Genomic DNA, 20364 nt, shown 5'->3' on the forward strand with positions numbered 1-20364 from the left:
CATCCTAATTCTTGTGAAAAATAAATTAAATTATATTACATCCTATAGTTGTACCCTAAACAGAAGAATTAGGAAAATAAATAAAATTTCACTTCATTTTAGTGTGCTAATGTAGAGGTTTAGGGGGGATTAGATAACACATTTTCCAAATTGGAAAGTCTGACTGTGAGGTGTATAATGTTTCCACTTTGAGACATGTATAAATACATTTTGGTGTTTCCCGATAGGAAGAGAGACAGTCATATCCATCACATCTTGTTCGACAAAAGATAGCATTCAATTATACTTGATGTCTAAGCTTTCATAGAAATTTACTGAGATAACGATCAATATCCAGTGGTTACAACAGTTGGGGAGTGACTGTTACAAAACCAGTGAGTAGCATAAAAGCTTAATAGGGAGAGATTTAATGCGAAGAAAGTACACAGTGTGAATATTAAAGACCAGGAAACAACTTTACAACTTCAGAAATATTTGAAAAAGTGTTATAGTGAACCTAACATTCTCTACCATAGAGAATGTATGTAGTTACAAATTGAAGCAGCATAAACTATGTTTTGATGATGAATTCTGAAAATTAACATTAATAGCAAGGGGATAGTTTTCAGTTGTGGCAAAATCAAGACAGGATGAATGGAGATAGCCTAAACAGTATAACATGAGAAAAGTTGATGTTTAACAACAGAGAAAGGGAGACTATTTGAAAAATAAAATCAACTTGAACACAAAGGAAGAACAAAAAATATTGCACATGTGTTTGAAGTGCTGACGAGAATAGGGGTTCTCTCTGCGTTTCTGATAATGTCATCTCTGGTTGGGACGACGATGGCGCCATCATTCTACTTAGTGTGTTAGGGATTATTTGACTAAGATATTTTGTTGTGTCTTCTGCTTCTGTTTTGTAGTGTGATTATTAATCTTTTCTGTATTTGTTAAGAAATATTGAAATAATTTAGTAAGAGCTTAATATTTTTTATTACATTAACATTTATCTTTATTAATGAGGTCAATATTGCTGTAGAATATTTCCCTGATTTATTTTTTTCATGTTTTCCAGACTGTTTTTATCTTGTTTTTTTGCTCTAGGCTGTTTAGTGTGGTTGTCACATTTAATCTGATTTTGACCTCCAGGAAGTAAGTATCTTACAATATTTCTTGCAGTGAATTTTCATTACTTGGTTGTTCCACTATTGACAAATTAGGTAATCTCTTTTTATCTTTGTGATCCAATCATTCTTTTCAGATATTTTATCACTGTTTTTTTTGGTGAAACTTGCTTATACATTTTTAAGAAATTATTTAGGAATGTGTTGAATTTTAAATCTACATCAAGGCTGTTTCATACTGAGTGCCAATTTTCAATCCATGTGTTGTACATTCTTTAATAGTGTCTTCATTTCTGAGTCTGATTGGTATTCTGTACTTATGATAACTGGAGATCGACTTTTTTATTATTAATATTACTAGAAGTTGTACATCGTGATCAGATGGAGTAATTTTGGATTCTTATGGGGAAATTAACTATTGCCATGACATTGAAAAATGCTACTCGGGCATTTTACACATTTTTATGGTGACTTTCAATAAGATAATTTGTATTGATGATAATGGGACCACAGTTGACGATGTTGTGCTGTAGGTTTAAACAGATAATTTATAATGCTTTGTAACTTGTTTAGGAAAGTCAGCATTGCCAGTGGGGGCTCTATATATAGCTAGGACATATATGTTGGAATGTTTAGATTCCAATTGCACAATGCAGCTTCTATTTCTTGTTATTTTAGTGACACAATACATTTATCTAATTAAGTATATTGCAGCAAACTACAAGGTCGATTCTGAAAAGTTGGCGTCGTTCATCAAAAAGTACCTCAAGTCAGCCGTAGCATCGGGAGAGCTTGTGCAGACCAAAGGCAAAGGAGCTTCTGGTTCGTTCAAGTTATCCTCTGGTAAGCCTGAGAAGGCTCCGACAGTAGTTACTACTGCTCGCGGCAGGAGTTCTTCAACGTCTGCACCGAAGGAAAAGAAACAGCAGCAACCTACAAAGGCAAAGCTGAAATCTTCGAAAAAACGCCGGTGAAGAAGACTCCTGAGAAAAAGAAGCAGGTTCCAGCGCCGAAGGCCAAGAAATTGCCATCTAAGGCTAAGAAAGCTACAAAAGTCCCTACCAAGAAGCCGAAGCGCCGAGACCGAAGACTACTGCAAAATCCAAGGCAACGAAGAAGGCAGCTGCCAAGAGAAATTGGCACCTTCTTTTACCATATTTCGTCTAGAGTAAGTACCTCCAAAAGTAACATTTTCAAGTTTTACCTCTGGTGTTGGGTTAAACACAGATTAGGGTGTGTATATATTATTAATGGACACTGATAGTTGATCAGTTTTGTTTGAAAGTCCTCTTATGTTATGATGGTGCACCACAGAATTGTTATCTTGATTGTATTCTGAATTTAGAACTGGTTTATTAGCATTGATGTAGACATCTTTCAGGTATTTGGTGACAGATTTGGGCTTAAGCCTAAAAGAAGGGTTAGATCTTACATCAGTGATTACAGGTATCCAGTTTGCACCTAATCTAATTAGCAGTGAGTTGCACAAGCTTCTACTTGCCCTGTGAATTAAGTTGTAATCCGTGTCTGGTATGATCATTCCTATTTGAGGATGAATTGTCAGTTAATCCAATATGTGATTTGTCTGCATTCCAAAGGGCACACTCAAGTAGAATATTTCCACTCCCCACCCACTTGTCTATACTAGAGCAGGGCGCTCCTTTTGGAGCTCCTAGGGGGGGTTGGTCAAGTTTGTAAAACGCAACCAAACTTGGTTAGTCCCAAAGTGGAGTTAGTTTAGTGTCTCATTCAAGTGTTTTAACCCCTGAGTAAGAAACTAAATTAACCCACCCGAATGGGGGATTTAAACACTTGACCAACCCCCCGAAGGGGGTTGGTTGCGTTTTAAAATCTTGAGTAAGACACTAAACTAACCCGTGTGTAAACAAATATAAGGTGATATTGTTGATGACGTCATTTTTTGTCGACAACGATGGCTAATCCTTTCGGAGAGCTTCCTGTAATCTGATGTTTTAGTTCTTTGCGTAGCTTTTCAGAGGCCAACTGTTCTTGATCAGTCAACTTTCTATGTCCAGCAACACCATTGCAAGTCTTCGTCTGTTTTTTCCTTTTCTCTTCTGTTCCTGTTGTATACGTTTTTCTATGTTTATCAATGTTACTCTCCCTTCGTTTTACTTTATTTGTTAAATAGGTCTGACGGATTAGTTCTTTACGTCGCTTTTCAGAGGCCAACTGTTCTTGGTCAGTCAACTTTCTACGTCCAGCCCCACCCCTGCAAATCTTCGTCTTAAAATCGATCATAAAGTCAGTTTTCATAATAGTTTTCGTAATCGTAATATATCGAATGGGTATCAGTTTACCTTATTGAAGTTGTTGGAGTTGGTACTTCAAATACTTGATAACGTGTTCTTTCACTTTTCTGATGTTTTAGGCCAACTGTCAGTCAATATTCAAGAATGCGAAGTGCTCCTTCTGGAGCAGTGATAATGCGACTGGCTTGATATTTTTTGATTTCTAATCTGATATTTTACTTCTTTACTTCGCTGTTCTTGGTCAGTCAACTTCCTACGTTCAAAACCCAACCTTTGCAAATGTTAGTCTGTTTCTTATCCCTTCTGTTCTTTTTACATATTTTTTTTACGTTTATGAATGTAAGTCTTACTTACCTTTCCTTCTTCTCTTAATATTTTGCTTTAGCTTTTTTTAATTGTGAGATAAGTCTGATCTTTAAGTTTTTACTTCGCTATTGAAAGGCCAAATGTTCTTGGTCAGTCAACTTACGTATTGTTTGTGTTGAAATAGTATGACAAAAGAGGGAAGTGAATTTTTGAAGGCAATATACGAAGACAACAGAATAGAGTAAAGAAATGACCTAAAATTTGTTATTGTATGATTCTTTCGAATAATAAGAGTGTTACACTTTTACATTAATCGATAAATTTCCTAGATTTTGTAATATGATTATCGTCGAAGATAAGCCATTCATCGTTGTAACGTCGCCATGCCTTAAAATGTCCGTCGTTTCCAGTACCGTTAATGTCCACAAATTCGACCGCACTTTGCAATTTCCAATGTTTTCCATACATTAATTGGTTGTTTTGTGTAATTCTCATTATTTGAAATGTGCGTACTCCATTTAGAGTTAATCTATTTATTTCCAAAATCATGTACTTTTGACGGTCACCAACATCAATATCTGTCGTTCCACGTACGTAGTGTTGTTGACATTCCGTACACGTTCCGTTAACTAATCCTTCCCAAACGCTTAAGTTACGTACCAACATGACAATAGCGTTCTTACGTAGTCGCAAATTATGTGGGGGCAGTGATCGTGGTCGCAAAGTGTCTAAGTATTCGGGTGTCACCATTTCACTGAACTTTTCTATGTCCGAGTCTTCGACACCATCAATGCTCGAGTAGATTCGCTCAGTCTTTTCGTCTAGTAAGTCAACAACTCTCTCATTTATTTCGTCGACGTCACAATTTCTTGCAGCAAGGATTGCGGTAGTTTCGAGCATTTCGATGTCATTGTTTCTTATGATATCTCCGCAAATCTTTTCGATTAAATCGCCCGTGGAAACCATGTTTTCAGGCACTTCTACCATGTCGTCGTGGTCGTTGAGGCGTCCTTCGCCGAGGTCGAGTAAGAATTTAGTCCATTTTATAGCTTGGGGTGTGGCGCGCATGTTTTCAGACAGTGACGTGACCTTAAAGTGTTTCCACAAAGGCGAATATTTTATTGTTGAATACAGTGTTGACGTTTTGTTTGAATTGCGTAAGACAGGTAAAATCTGTCTAAAGTCTCCACCGAGCAACATAACTTTACCTCCAAAGGGTAAGTTACAACGTGTGAAGTCTCGCAAAGTTCTATCGAGTACATCCATACAATACCGTGGTGCCATTGGTGCTTTGTCCCAAATAAATACGTCTGTATCTATCAATTCTTTTCCTCTGTTATCCGTTATCGAAATGTTGGTGTTAGAGTCAGGCAAAACAGGAACGGGCAGCCCGGCTACTCTGTGGACAGTGTTTCCTTTAGGCAACAAACTTGCTGCGATACCTGTATAAGCCATCGTAGTGACTTTCTTTTGTCGTCCTACTAACAAATGGTACAATGTTTTATATGTGTAAGTTTTACCGCATCCTCCTGGACCATCAATGTAGAAGTACAGGTTTTTGACAGTTATTTTTTCGTCTATATGATTAAGTATTAAGTCAACGATTTCCTTTTGTTTCTCGTTGAATGATTTGTACATTTCTTCACCAATTCCAATGTGTTCCTCAACAGTTAATTCTTTGTTAATTACTGTCTGTAATTTTTTAATTTCCTGAGGCAGTGTTGGAAAGTCTTTCAAACTTTTCCCTTCAATAATTAACAATTCATTAATATTAGCATGAGCTTTGTCACGTGCGTCAGAGTCAGAAATTTTATCTTGTTTTTTTAAAGTCTTGCGCCATTATATCGATGAAATCATTGAAAAGCTCTTCGGGGTGCAATGGGTGACAATGGATTAGAATCTGAACAAACAACACACGTAGCTGATAAGGCATTTGGTAGATCGCACCTTCTTGCATTCAGCGTCATCTTCGATCAGTCCACGTGCTAAACAGGCTTCTGTGAATGTTTGGTAAGTGACAGTGTCGTAAGTCTTTAAGTCCTCATAGTTTTCTGCGCCTTTCACATTCATCAAAAGAACACGAAGATGGAATGTTTCTTGATCTCTAGGGCGTCCGATTGTGTGTTTACCATCTCTTCGTGGAAACCATGACTTCTGTTTCTTCAAGTTTGTCTTTTGTTCGTATTCAACAGTTTTCTTCTTCATCATTGGTACCTTTCATTCCTGCTCTCCACGTATAGTGCTTTGGAATTTCGAAATAATAATGCACAGGCAGACGTTTGATTGCATGACTGTGTTTGTGCATTTCATTTTCAAGAATGCGATGTGCTGCTTCTGGAGCAGTGATCATGCGACTGTCTTGGTAGTTGGTGATCTCGTCGTAGTGAAGCTCATCTCCTTCGATGATTGTATAGTTTGTCAAATCACCACCTTTAAAAGCATATTTGAATAGGTACTTTACTGAAGTAATCGACGATACGGACTCAACATTGATGTGACAATTTAATTCGTGCATCAAATACGGACAGTATGGAACAACGTCTTGATTTGTTGCGACAAATCCATTTTTTGCGGAGTAAGTGCGTTCATTATTTTGTTGTTTGTAGTTTGGATAACCGTCTTCGACGATTATTGTGCAAGGAGAAAAGTGTTTGGGAAAACCTTTACTACGCTCATTTCCCTTCATGCAACGCGGACTACATTGATGAATCACGTTACGCGTAACAATGTCGTAGAGATTTGGTTCTGTTTCGGGGTCTGGTAGTTCAGCGCAAATGAATTTGTCAACATCTTCATCAGTCTTAATTTTTGATCCTTCTTGGAGGATTAAAAGGATATGTGCATGCGGAAGTCCTCGCTTCTGAAACTCAACTGCGTACACGTAAGCGAGCGACTTTCCCGTAACTGAATGTTTGGTCAGCAAATCCATCAAGTGATTGAGTTTCAACTTGAATGCTCTGTCAACGAAGTCGGGTCTGTCTGGTGGTGTTTTATGTGGTTCGAGATTTTCGCGAATTTCACGCCAATTAGGATTGGTCGTAATGGTGATGAACAAACACGGCGTGCCGAAAGCAGCGACCATTGCCATTGCTGCGTCTTGGTACAGTTCCAACATGTATCGTGGCGATCCAACGAACGATGAGTTCAAAACTTTAATGCGCCCGAGTTTCTTCTTCTTTTCTTTTGCAAGTTTGCTTTCAAACTGCTGCACTTATCTACACGTTTACCTTGTTGGAGTTGGTACCTCAAGTAGTTGATAACGTCTTTTTGACGTTTAATTTCAGTATCAACCAAATATTGTTGGAAAAGTTTCCCACTTTTTGTGATTGGATTAAATTCCTTTTCGCGAGTAGCGATTCTATAGCGAGCGAACATTCCTCGTGTTAAACGATCACCAACTTTAGCATCTTTCAGTCTGAGGTCTTTATGCCATTGCATTGTGCCGTAAGGAAACAGAAGGGGATAGACAAAGGGTTCAACGAATGGATTCATTGTCGAAAGACGTCTGAGTCTTTGCTCCTTGGTACTGTAAACAACAACATACGAATCAGGAATGTCACCGTCGTCGGTTTTAGGACACACAACAGCGACGTCATTGCTCCATTTCGGATTGTACCTGTTTTTGTCGTCTCCAGGAAACATCGACATAACCAAGTTTAGCTCCGGTTCAGACTCGTTGTTACGCTCAGCGTTTTCTTTTTCAAGCTTGTATTGGTAGTTCATCATGCGATAGGATTCTGCGTGGACGTTAATGCGCGAAATTATATCAGTTAATTTCGTGACAATTTCTTCTTTGGTGTCGCCTTTCGAATTCTGACGTGCATTTTCTATTCTTCTTCTTCGTCGATCATAAATAGTTGACCAAAAGTTGCATTCTCATTATCTTTCGGAAAAGATGCCGCATTCATGTTATAATAAATTTGGCCATGCAATTTAAAACAATATGGCCCTGGTCGACTAATTCCGAAGTCCATGAGATTCGCTTGAAATGATGCGAATGCCATCATGTTGTTGTAAACACGACATTTGTTGCGAAAATGTCGAAGAGAAAAGAGTTTTCTAAGTTCATCAGGGTTTCCATGTGCACAACAATCATAAAACGATTTACTGGAACGTTGAGTCGATTCATCAAGCCAGTGATGTTCGTCGTTGTTGAAATGTGCTGCTATTAGCAGTCGTCCTTGGTTCTTCATTACTAATTTACTTTGATATCTAATACTTTCCTTTTCAGCGTCTTGTTTTTTTCTCCTCTGTTCTTACCGAATAAGTTTTTCTACGTGTGTCGTTAATATGGTCTCGTCTATCATTGTAAGTCTTCTTTCGCTCTTCTTTATTTCTTAAATACGTCTGATATTTCAGTTCTTTACGTCGCTGTTCAGAGGAAAACTGTTCTTGGTCAGTCAACTTTCTACGTCTCGTGTATCATTGTAAGTCTTCTTTCTTTCGCTTCTTATTTTCGTAATCGTAATATATCGAGTATATATATGAGTAGTATTATTAGTATCACTTTACCTTGTTGGAGTTGTTGGCTCTGGTACTTCAAATAGTTGATAACGTCTTATTTTAGTTTTCTGATGTTTTCCAATAATGCGATGCCACGTGCTGCTTGTAGAACTGTTATAATGCGACTGGCTTGGTAGTGAAGCGTTATTATTTGTTTACTCGGCATATGATAGCCTACATATTCTTGTGTATTTCATGGTCGGAATTCCTTTAGAGAGAGGCGTTGAAGTCGTGACTGTTCTGCTTCCTGTAGGGAAGAAAATGAACTCAAGTTGCCAAGTAAAGAAATGACGCGAGTGGATTGCGCTAAATAAATATTTGTAGAACCTAAACCATTTGTGATATGTAAAATCTGAAAACAGATATGGAAAGCTCTAGAGGTAATACGTATTTCGTACGCAATATGTCCAGATCCATCTGTTACGGTTTTCGAGAGGCGGGCGCTTAACGCCGCCAGATGCATTGAAAATTGCACACATTGGTTCATTAAAATTACAATAAATATATAAGCAATTATAATTACAACAAAATACATTACAGATTCTTAAAGGTCTTTATTTACTGATCATTTTACATATTGGTTACATTACCCTTACTCTTACCATTCCTGAGGAATGAACATTTAAAGGTGACTCGGCTATGGATAACGCTATTTGATGACGTCATTTCATGAAGACAACGAGGAATCAGAAATTTTTATAGTAAGAAGATAAAAGAAACACAGGTGAAAGCCTTCAACTTGCCTGTGGGGTGGGGGTGGGTGTTCTAAAGAAGATGGATGAAAATCATAATAAAATTCTACTGACAGTAAAACAAAGGCTTCGTGTACTTAGGAAATTTGAGAACAGAGAATGGGCAACAGAATTTATAATAAAAGTATGTGATAGGGATTGAGTGATTCCATCCTTGAAAGAACACCATATACCAGGCTGACCTACTGATGGCTTATTTTGGGCATAGTTTTCTGGGAGTCCAGTAACACTGGTTTGATTATGGGGGAAACTTTCTCCAGATCTAGTAAGAAATCAGGAAATCAAAAGTTCATGTCATGGTGCGTGCTATGAGAAGTTTTGAAAAGATTGACAGTGAACTGAAAAATGGCTTCAAAGTGGTGCGTGTGAAGTGGACATAGTCAGTGCTGCCATGAGACAAATGAGAGTGAAGTTCATGCTGTCATGAGGGAGAGTCTAAAGAGTTTTCAGAACAAGTGAGCATTACAAACTGTTTCTTAAAAAAGGTCTGTTGTGTGAGGAACGTTAAGCAGTTTGTGAAGTTCTGTGAATGCACCAAACAAAATAGTTTGGATTAGCTCTTTTTTTTTATTATTTATGCATCTTCTACCCTTCATTAGCCCTGATAATCAATACAACTGGTGGGAAAGGGAAATTCTTGAAATCTGTTAACTTTTTTGGTTATGGTTGTAAAAGAAAAGTTGTTTAACTGTGATGTCTTCGTTATTATTGTATAAAATATGAAAGAGAATTTCTTGAAATCAGTTTGGCTATTATTCTGTAATTCATGCTCATGTAATTCTCTTGGTCAAGTTTATAAACTTCATATAGGAGTGAATGTTCTGAAGGGAACATACCAAGCTCAGATCTTAATAACACTGGTGTTTCACAGTGATACAAATCTTATAAACTATATCTGGCCAAGGTGTATTCTGGATTTGTGCAAAGTGAAGACTTGAATGTGGAAGATTTCATAGATAAAATTTTGGCTGTGACGCGTACTGCTTGAGTGCGTTAGTCGCCAGGTACCGACTGAGGGCGAAGGTACTGTGCCTGTTACAGTTTTATTTTTATGGAAGCCCCACAGCCCAAATGTTACGCCGAGTTTGAAATCTGTGTGTGTATCTTGTGTTTTCTTTTGATTGGTTTGCCAGCTCTTCCAACACAGACCTTGCCACACATGCAAGGAATTTAAGGTGCAGTGTGTCTTCTATGTGAATGTTCTTTGCTGGTCTTGCTGTTGTTCATTTTGTTTGAGAACATTTGTTGAAACTATCTTCACTATACCAGTGTTGAAATCTTGCAGGGATTGTGACTGGATGTTGATGTGCTGGTCAGGAGCCTGCTTCTGCTTTGCAAGAATTCACATGCCCGATTTATTATTCACTTGTTACAGAACTTTCATTCAGAATTTGAATGACTTTTTTATTGTAATGACAGCTTTTGAGCATGTATTTAAAGTACAAGGATACAGTTTGGTCCAGTATAATATGGATTTTTATAGAAATTCCATCAATGCATAACATTTACATTTTATGATATTCGTGCAGAGATAACCGTATGGAAATGACAGATGTAACTTGGGACACTCCTACTGTCTGTCACATCTATCGTAGGTAATATACGATTGCATAACGCCTTTGAAACACAGTGGTAATAAAGTGTACCACAAAGAGCGTTCAGTGATAGTGCCATTTGGCCACAGAGTATAATGTTTCTGCTTTCTATCATTCTGACAGTAGCATTGATAATTTCGCTAAAGAGCATTCACCGGTTGAGGAGGCTGTTTTTTGTTAGAAAAAGAAAGTTTATTTTTAAATATTATTTTCACAAGTTTCAGCTGCAAAAGGTTAAAGTTTATACTTGAGGAAGCACCCGACTGTTTCAAGGTACCAGATTGCAAGTGGTAGGGTGTGTGTCATTACATGTTTTGGGGCGGAATTCTGCAGCATAGCGTCGTTTCGTACTGTTATTTCATTCTACTCGTATTTGTTTCAACGTCAATAATTACACGTTTTCCCAGCGCGTGGGGTTTTATCTAATTTTTTATTGTACATTATTTAGCTTATTTAAAAACCCTGGTTTCCCTTCAATACTGAAGATTTCTGTTGAGGGGAACATCTGATTCATACTGTTTCATTCTTACATTTGGATTACTGGTTGATTTTTTTAACTTTGTTGTATTGAGAATGTCAGAACAAAAATGACTACTGTGCAGTTTTGGGATCTAACGTAATATTAATCTCAAACGCTACCGCGTCCTTATCAATTCCCTGTTACAAATGCCATTGCCCATGTCAAACCCTAGATGAAAACTGCTTGAGTTTTCTTTATACGTGCTGTATGTTCACAGCAATGGAACCTGGTCCTTCAAAGAGGGTGAGGCAGGAGGAAACGGCTGCATGTGCCAGCAGCACGTCTGAAGGGTAAGTGTTCATCATTACTTCTCTCTGATGTACAGGGAATATTTCCCTCAGCACAGGGAAATTGTAAAAGTATGAAAGTAAACCACCAGGTGTATCTGAAGTCTTGACCTGATAACTGTCTGTCCTTTTGTTTGCTAGGAATTCTGACATCGCCATCCGTTTGCTGCAGTTGATATGCATTTGCCGATGTTGGCCACCTCCTGCTTACCAAGGGCAGCTGACGCATGATCGGAAGTTCAAACACTTCTGCATTGTGCGGAAGCAGCGTGAGGAAGAGCAAATGAAGCTTCAGGAAACAGGTTAGTTGAGTCATAGCACTGGGTATACGATGAGTGCTATGTTTGTGAATGTGTATGCTATGATGAGGTTAGGAATACCAATAGGTGATGATTTTGTGTCGTCATAGTAATCTATAATTTCCCTAGAAAATTTTGAAATTATTTTTAATATTTATATGAATCATACTGTTTCATTCTTACATTTGGATTACTGATTGATTTCTTAACTTTGTTGTATTAAGAATGTCAGACAAAAATGACTACTCTGCAGTTTTGGGATCTAACGTAATATTAATCTCAAACGCTACCGCGTCCTTATCAATTCCCTGTTACAAATGCCATTGCCCATGTCAAATCCTAGATGAAAACTGCATGACTTTTCTTTATACGTGCTGTATGTTCACAGGTGTGGGCACTGGCCAGTCAATGCAAGAAGCCAAAGAAGCAGCTGTAGGTTTCTGAAATGCTGGACTTTGCTCCAGATTGATGCTGCTGGTTGCCTGAGAAGATTTTATCACATTTAGTCACTGTGAAAGCTTCAAGTCATTTCTGACTGATGTTCAGTTTTGAAAAGTTTATCATTATCATACTTTTGACTATGTTATGTTACAAGTTATGTGATTATGTTTGATTTTCAAGAATGGTGATATAGGAAGTCACATTTTCAAATAGTTTATATGTATATATATATATATTATTATTATAAAATTATGTTTGCTAAGAAAGCAAAGCATTACTGAAAGAGGGAACTTATTTCATATGTACATTGTTTTCAACAGTAACTAGCCAGTTAATGTGTTTAAAGCAAATATATATAATTACAAAATTATATGAGATATTTAGTAATATTACTATTTTCATGTATTACATGCAATTGATATGTATATGTGTCTTCCATGAATGAAAACTGATGGAGCAGCATTTTGCATTTATGTATACATGCATATATGTCTTTATATATGTACACCTAATAAGTGCATACATGCTTATACAGTGTACATGAAATGTGACCATTAAAAGTTTTGGAACCCGTATTTACAAATTTCATGGAGAATTGATTTTTGTATGTGAAGAATCTCTTATGTATGGGTGAAACCATGTGGATGGACGTCTGTTGAGTAGAAGTGAATGTTGCAGTTTGAATATCATAGAGTCGAGTTCTTTTAAGTATATATCAGGTTGCGTGCCAGAGACAAAGTTTTCTTAGTAATTAAAAGTTTGATCTCGTTTGCTTGACACAGAAGAAGAGGACAGTGCAGGCATCTGCAGTCACTGTCGTGATGTTGAATGCCTGATGATAATACACAAGATTTATATAGGAATTTGCTATTCTTGTATTTATATGCAGTCCTGTATGTCAAAAACAATACTGAATAGTTTTCATAGTTTCCATAGGGCCATGCTCTTGGATACCTATATTTATGTTAGTTTTTTTAATGACAGATCAGAGTTATTGCTTTGCTGTTCTGTTTGCCTTATTGACATGAATTGTTCGTTATATGTTCATGAGTAGGTATTGATGAAACGAGTTGTGATTGTGTCTTTTCACTATACACTTATTGTATAATAAAATGAAAAAGCATAGTTAAAGACTAGTGATAATTCACTATATGATATGAATGAGCAAATAAGGATATATTTGCTTTTAGAGACAATTGGGCATTAAAATATCAACATGTGACTTGTGCGTAACTGAAAAGTTGTTCAGATTTGAAAGGATTCATGAATGTTCAATTGACAGTGCCTGTATCTTTCACCCTTATTGTGCATTTACAACCTATTTGTAATTTTAATTTAGTCCTTATAACCCCTGGTGATTACTGGCTTTAAGATACTTAGAGTAAAGGTGTATTACTGTAAACCTCATTTGCTATACCTTGTGTTCAAAGAAGGATGCATTAAAGAATAATCAAGTTTAGTGTGGATAAAATATCCAGTAACTTCTCTGTTATGGCATCTGACTATGATGAATGGCACAAGCACATTATTGAACCACAGTTCATTATCGAGGTGTCTTACAGGGATTTGGGGAAGTTTTTCCCAGTTTTGGCAAGTGGCCTTGAAAGAATGTGATCGTGGATTTAAAATAACTGGCTGTGATAAAATATTGCATACTGTTTTTACTCTGTATAGCAGCTAAATGTTTTTGAGAAGATCATATTACTCTGCTTGAATTTCAGAAGTATGGATGGAGGATGTCTGAGGACTGGTAAAATACAAGTATCATTGCTTATCTTGTGTCACTTGAAACACTGCGTGCCTCTACACGCCTTTACTGGTAATTGTTTTTCAATTCTCCTGCATGAAATGCATGACATTGCAATATTTTACATTGGCCAAGCTTGCCTCTTTGTGAAATTGCCATTTCTTTTGTAAGTCACAAACCCTCAAGGTAGACATGCTTGAAGAAAGGTGAAAGTACTCACACTGGGACAAATAGTTATTGGGGATTGTCTTTACAAATAAACCAATCTACATCACATACCTTGTGCAGTGATAGTTACACAATTCATCTCTTGGTTTCACACAGCATTAGAAATTACATACACTGTTCTGTCAGAAGTCTTTGTAGAACAAAGCTTGCTATTTCTTTGTGTTGAGAAACTGTTGATAATCTCTGAATATATATATATATAAATTGTAAAAGTGGTTAAAGGCATGTCAGAAACTGTTTCGTTTAAAGTTAAAATGTAATTTCCAGTATTGATGATGTTTGTACTGTTTGTTGTAAGGAATACTTTGTTGTCCATGTGGAATCCCAGGTTTCCCCTTTTTTTAGGGCAAGTGTAGAATTTTCTTATGGATCTGTCAAAGAATTACTCTGTTTAAAGTTATATGTCTTTGCAGCTATGCGTGTGCAGTTTTACAATTTTTGTTAGCAATAATGTTCATAATTTAGCAATATAAAGCAGTTGTACTGTTTAATGGACAGACAGGTTATGTAAAGCTGATGGCAAAGATCATATTAACAAGTAGTTTGAAGAAGAGGGGATGTTACTGAAATGGTTGTGAGAGTGTGAACCAGGTTGAGTAACTATGAATGTAAACACACACACAGAAACAGTTGTTTAATGCCCACTTGTCGTGTTGGTGTCAGATTTTTGTCTTGAATGTTATAAAAAGGAGAGAGTAGTCAGATTGAGATTGTCGTTGTCTATTTTGAATTAATTTTGTTTCCTGCTTGTTTCCCTTAACCTGACGTGTGGACTCATTGCAGACAGTTCAATGTTCATAAAGAGCATGCATAGGAAAACTTTGAAAGCATAATATTGTACCTTAAATGAGCATAAGAGTTTCAGCAGGATCTAGGAAAGAGCATTTAACAATCCTGAATCCATTAAGTCGTGTAATTGAATATTTTATGTGAGAGTGATTATGAATATGAGGAAGTAACAGTTTGAAACTCAGTGGTTCTAATGCGAATGAAGGCTGGATGATCTTTTAGCTTGGGTGTAAGCGACAAGAAATGCATCAGGAATTGTTGGGGTTTCGGAGGAGGAAGCAGACTTATAAAAAGAGGGAAGATGTTAAATTTTGTTATTTTTGACCCAGTTTAGTGTCATCTACGTGGCTACTGTTTGTCCTGGCTAACAAGTCTCATTGGTCGGGTCAGAGCATATAGCACAAGGGAACATGGCTTCTGGTCATGGCTTAGCTCAAGTGTGTCAGGGTCAGTGTCTGCGATAGGTCACATTAGAAAGAGGTAAAATAGTTTTAGGGGCAATCACAAGAGCATGAAAGATTATAACCATCTATTTTTACTAATTCCGAAGCTTAAACTTGGTGTTTGTTTGTTATTCTTGTATATTCCCACATGTTAATGAAATGTGAATTTCATTTAAACAGCAGTACACAAGTAGCTGTCGGACATGTTATTTGAAACATAATTTTATATTAAAACTGTGAGATTTGAGAGCTGCTGTGTGGAATCTCATAAAACATTGAAGAGGACCCCGTGAGCTGAAATGTTTGGCAATGCCTGGTGTAGCTGTAGTGACATATCACACACAAACCCAAGATGGGGAGACCTCAGTTTGAGGTGCAGTGGGTTGAATGTTCTGTGGGAATGTGAGCCATACTTGTCTTAGTGCGTTTGAAATGTGGAGGTGCAGATGCAGAGGTAGTAGTTTGTTAACCTCTAATGTATGAGAACTAGGGATTTAAATGCGAATACTTGAGGCTGCTAGCTGGACTCCAATTCTGGGCCGAGGCATAAGACCATTGAAGTCAGATTGTCACAGGAATATTGAAGTGTCTGAGGTACAGTGTTGTATCCCTTTTGCTTCTGTTTATAGTTATCAAGTGTTACGGATTTCGGAGCAGTTCATGTCTTATCTATATTTCAAGATTGTCAGTTGTTAGACAGCGGTCAGTAATATATCTCTTCAATAACATTGAAGGAACCCCACTTCTTGCAGGTAGCTTTGTGAGAGCTGAATATGTAGAGTTTATAGCCTGTTGTGTGTTAAGGGAAAACGATTTTTGTTTTTCTGGTGCTGATATATTCATAGGTTATTTAGCATATAAACTGTATGTCATTTATATGTTTAGCGTTGGTTGCAGTTCCTTTGCCAGCTTCTGAATTAGGTGGTTTGTAGGCTGTATGGATACCTTGTATGGTGATAATAAGTATTTGAATGGAATTGTGTGTGTGTTTTAGCAACGATCTAGAAAGTGGTTACTTTGGGGACTCAAATGGTAGTGGGAACATGATACTAACATTCACGGTTGTCCTGATATGTCCAGGGTATGAATTTGTGTGAACATTGAATTTGATTGAGCGTGATAGGGGGATGAGAAACGTAGACTGGTGAACAGAGACTAGGCAGATACAAGAAGGAGAGGTAGGAAAGGCCAAAGAGGAAGTTTAAGTGGTGGAAAATGAAGATGGTCACTATTTTTGGAATTTGAGTGTAGAGTCCTAATTTACTATGTTCCTGTTTATAAGTAGGAAGATAGAATAGGTACAAATCTTTAATGCAGCAGAAGGTTTGGCTCCTGTTGGGATGGTGGATATTCTGCAGTGTTTTTTGAACCCTTGGTATGGCAAAGCAGAGAAAGTGGCCTTGAAAACAGTGTTTAAAATTACGTAAAATATAAAATGTAATTAATTGCTTCATATTGTGAAAAATAAATTAAATTATATTAAATCCTTTAGTTTTACCCTAAACAGAAGAATTAGGAAAATAAATAAAATTTCACTTCATTTTAGTGTGCTAATTTAGAGGTTTAGGGTGATTAGATAACACATTTTCCAAATTGGAAAGTCTGACTGTGAGGCATATGATGTTCCACTTTGAGACATGTATAAATACATTTTGGTGTTTCCCGATAGGAAGAGAGACAGTCATATCCATCACATCTTGTTGGACAAAAGACAGCATTCAATTATACTTGATATAAAAGCTTTCATAGAAATTTACTGAGATAACGATCAATATCCAGTGGTTACAACAGTTGGGGAGTGACTGTTACAAAACCAGTGAGTAGCATAAAAGCTTAATAGGGAGAGATTTAATGCGAAGAAAGTACACAGTGTGAATATTAAAGACCAGGAAACAACTTTACAACTTCAGAAATATTTGAAAAAGTGTTATAGTGAACCTAACATTCTCTACCAAAGAGAATGTATGTAGTTACAAATTGAATCAGCATAAACTATGTTTTGATGAAGAATTCTGAAAATTAACATTAATAGCAGGGGGATAGTTTTCAGTTGTAGCAAAATCAAGACAGGATGAATGGAGATAGCCTAAACAGTATAACATGAGAAAAGTTGATGTTTAACAACAGAGAAAGGGAGACAATTTGAAAAATAAAATCAACTTGAACACAAAGGAAGAACAAAAAATATTGCACATGTGTTTGAAGTGCTGACGAGAATAGTGGTTCTCTCTGCGTTTCTGATAATGTCATCTCTGGTCGCGACGACGAAGGCGCCATCATTCTACTTCGTGTGTTTGGGATTGTTTAACTAACATATTTTGTTCGTCTTCTGCTTCTTTTTTGCAACGTGATTATTAATCTATTCTGTATTTGTTAAGAAATATTGAAATAATTTGCTAAGAGCTTAATATTTTTTATTACATTATCATTTATCTTTATTAATGAGGTCAATATTTCTGTAGAATATTTCCATGATTTAATTTTTTCATGTTTTCCAGACTGCTTTTATTTTGTTGGGTTGCTCTAGGTTGTTTAGTCTGATTCTCACATTTAATCTGATTTAGACCTCGAGGAAGTAAGTATTTTAAAATATTTCGTGCAGTGAATTTTCATTATTTGGTTGTTCCACTATTGACAAATTAGTTAATCTTTTTTTATCTTTGTGATCCAATCATTCTTTTCAGATATTTTATCACTGTTTTGGTGGTGAAACTTGCTTATACATTTTTAAGAGATTATTTATTAATGTGTTAAATTTTGAATCTACATCAAGGCTGTTTAATACTCATTCCCAATTTTCATTCGATGAGAGATACATTCTTTAATAGTGTCTTCATTTGTGAGTCTGATTGGTATTCTGTACTTATGATAACTGGAGATCGATTTTTTATTATTAATATTACTAGAAGTCATACATCGTGATCAGATGGAGTAATTTTGGATTCTTATGGGGAAATTAACTGTTGCCATGACATTGGAAGATGCTACTCGAGCATTTTACACATTTTTATTGTAAATTTCAATAAGATAATTTGTATTGATGATAATGGGACCACAGTTGACGATGTTGTGCTGTAGGTTTATAAAGATAATTTATAATGCTTTGTAACTTGTTTAGGAAAGTCAGCATTGCCAGTGGGGGCTCTATGTATAGCTAGGACATATATGTTGGAATGTTTAGATTCCAATTGCACAATGCAGCATCTATTTCTTGTTATTTTAGTGACACAATGCATTTATCTAATTAAATTTTAGGTTCTTTTTGGCAATAATACTTGCACCTTCTTTTACCATATTTCATCTAGAGTAAGTACCTCCAAAAGTAACATTTTCAAGTTTACCTGTGGTGTTGTGTTAAACACAGATTAGGGTGTGTACTTATTATTAATGGACACTGATAGTTGATCAGTTTTGTTTGAAAGTCCTCTTATGTTATGATGGTGCACCACAGAATTGTTATCTTGATTGTATTCTGAATTTAGAACTGGTTTATTAGCATTGATGTAGACATCTTTCAGGTATTTGGTGACAGATTTGGGCTTAAGCCTAAAAGAAGGGTTAGATCTTACATCAGTGATTACAGGTATCCAGTTTGCACCTAATCTAATTAGCAGTGAGTTGCACAAGCTTCTACATGCCTTCTGAATTAAGTTGTAATCCGTGTCTGGTATGATCATTCCTATTTCAGGATGAATTGTCAGTTAATCCAATATGTGATTTGTCTGCATTGCAAAGGGCACACTCAAGTAGAATATTTCCACTCCCCACCAACTTGTCTATATTGGGCTTGTCATGGTTGCAAAAGGAAAGTACTAGAAATCTGGTGACTTTGTAGGTTATGATTGCGTAATCTACTTGAAGGAGAAATTTATGGGTTCTTACTTGTTCAGTAAGCTCCTGATTATGAGTGTTTGGAATATTCATGCATTACGTCTTTTTTAAATAAGCACAGGTGAAATAGGCCTTCAACATCTTACTTGCCTGTGGGGTGGGGCTGGGGGTTCTAAAGAAGATGGATGAAAATCATAATAAAATTCAAGTGACAGTAAAACAAAGGCTTCGTGTACTTAGGAAATTTGAGAACAAAGAATGGGCAACAGAATTTATAATAAAACTATGTGATAGGGATTGAGTGATTCCATCCTTGAAAGAACACCATATACCAGGCTGACCTACTGATGGCGTATTTTGGGCATAGTTTTCTGGGAGTCCAGTAACACTGGTTTGATTATGGGGTAAACTTTCTCCAGAGCTAGTAAGAAATCAGGAAATCAGAAGTTCATGTCATGGTGTGTGCTATGAGAAGTTTTGAAAAGATTGACAGTGAACTGAAAAATGGCTTCAGAGTGGTGCGTGTGAAGTGGACTTCCGGCACATGACAGACGGACATTGTAAGAGCTGCCGTGAGACAAATGACAGTGAAGTTCATGCTGTCATGAGGGAGAGTCTAAAGAGATTTCAGAACAAGTGAGCATTACAAACTGTTTCGTAAAAAAGGTCTGTTGTGTAAGAAACGTTAAGCAGTTTGTGAAGTTCTGTGAATGCACCAAACAAAATAGTTTGGATTAACTCTCTTTTTTTATTATCTATGCATCTTCTACCCTTCATTAGCCCTGATAATCAATACAACAGGTGGGAAAGGGAAATTCTTGAAATCTCTTAACTTTTTTGGTTATGGTTGTAAAAGAAAAGTTGTTTAACTGTGATGTCTTCGTTATTATTGTATAAAATATGAAAGACATTTTCTTGAAATCAGTTTGGCTATTATTCTGTAATTCATACTCATGTAATTCGTATTTGTTTCAACGTAAATAATTACACGTTTCCCCAGCGCGTGGGGTTTTATCTAATTTTTTTTTTACATTATTTAGCTTATTTAAAAACTCTGGTTTCCCTACAATAGGCATAAATCTTTTGCCTTTTACTAAAGTTTTCTGTTGAGGGGAACATATGATTCATACTGTTTCATTCTTACATTTGAATTACTGGTTGATTTTTTTAACTTTGTTGTATTGAGAATGTCAGAACAAAAATGTCTACTCTGCAGTTATGAGATCTAACGTAATATTAATCTC

At 36.4% G+C, this 20364-nt stretch overlaps 2 protein-coding genes, 1 long non-coding RNA gene and 1 other non-coding gene across 6 annotated transcripts in view; all 4 read left to right on the forward strand.

The window, feature by feature from the left end:
- The window catches only part of LOC110840904 (uncharacterized), a 52826-nt gene extending 50645 nt beyond the window's left edge, over positions 1-2181 (forward strand). Inside the window, exon 6 of the mRNA XM_087341834.1 lies at positions 1821-2181. Within this exon, the coding sequence (XP_087197960.1) occupies positions 1821-2080 (260 nt within the window). The 3' untranslated portion in view covers positions 2081-2181. The remainder of the gene's footprint in view (positions 1-1820) is intronic.
- Positions 2133-14765, forward strand: LOC147870831 (uncharacterized). Of its 3 annotated transcripts, none has more exons than XM_087341836.1 (4): positions 2133-2274; positions 11273-11345; positions 11484-11644; positions 12030-14765. In XM_087341836.1, exons 2-4 carry the CDS (start codon positions 11275-11277, stop codon positions 12083-12085), a joined length of 288 nt encoding a protein of 95 aa, XP_087197962.1. In that variant the 5' UTR covers positions 2133-2274; positions 11273-11274; the 3' UTR covers positions 12086-14765. The 3 variants fall into 3 exon arrangements, with proteins under 3 accessions (XP_087197962.1, XP_087197961.1, XP_087197964.1); XM_087341835.1 differs by lacking the exon at positions 2133-2274 and adding an exon at positions 8538-8568; XM_087341838.1 differs by lacking the exon at positions 2133-2274 and adding an exon at positions 8907-9395.
- Positions 14766-17871: 3106 nt separating this feature from the next.
- On the forward strand, positions 17872-19741 carry LOC147870832 (uncharacterized). The gene is made up of 2 exons (XR_015533144.1): positions 17872-18128; positions 19415-19741. It is a non-coding gene; the product is annotated as an uncharacterized LOC147870832 (long non-coding RNA).
- Positions 19742-20169: 428 nt separating this feature from the next.
- On the forward strand, positions 20170-20283 carry LOC147870833 (U5 spliceosomal RNA). The gene has a single exon (XR_015533148.1). It is a non-coding gene; the product is annotated as a U5 spliceosomal RNA (small nuclear RNA).
- The last annotated feature ends 81 nt before the right edge of the window (positions 20284-20364 follow it).

The sequence above is a fragment of the Zootermopsis nevadensis genome, unplaced genomic scaffold, assembly GCF_977971745.1.
Source record: "Zootermopsis nevadensis isolate Lab colony 2312 unplaced genomic scaffold, Znev_1.0 Znev_ptg000093l, whole genome shotgun sequence".
NCBI classification, from domain to species: Eukaryota; Metazoa; Arthropoda; class Insecta; order Blattodea; family Termopsidae; genus Zootermopsis; species Zootermopsis nevadensis.

Bases quoted from the DNA above. Each gene is read 5' to 3' on its own strand.
- LOC147870831 (XM_087341835.1), top strand. The intron at 11,346-11,483 runs GTAAGTGTTCAT...TTTGTTTGCTAG, and splicing joins GCCAGCAGCACGTCTGAAGG to GAATTCTGACATCGCCATCC. The intron at 11,645-12,029 runs GTTAGTTGAGTC...GTATGTTCACAG, and splicing joins AATGAAGCTTCAGGAAACAG to GTGTGGGCACTGGCCAGTCA.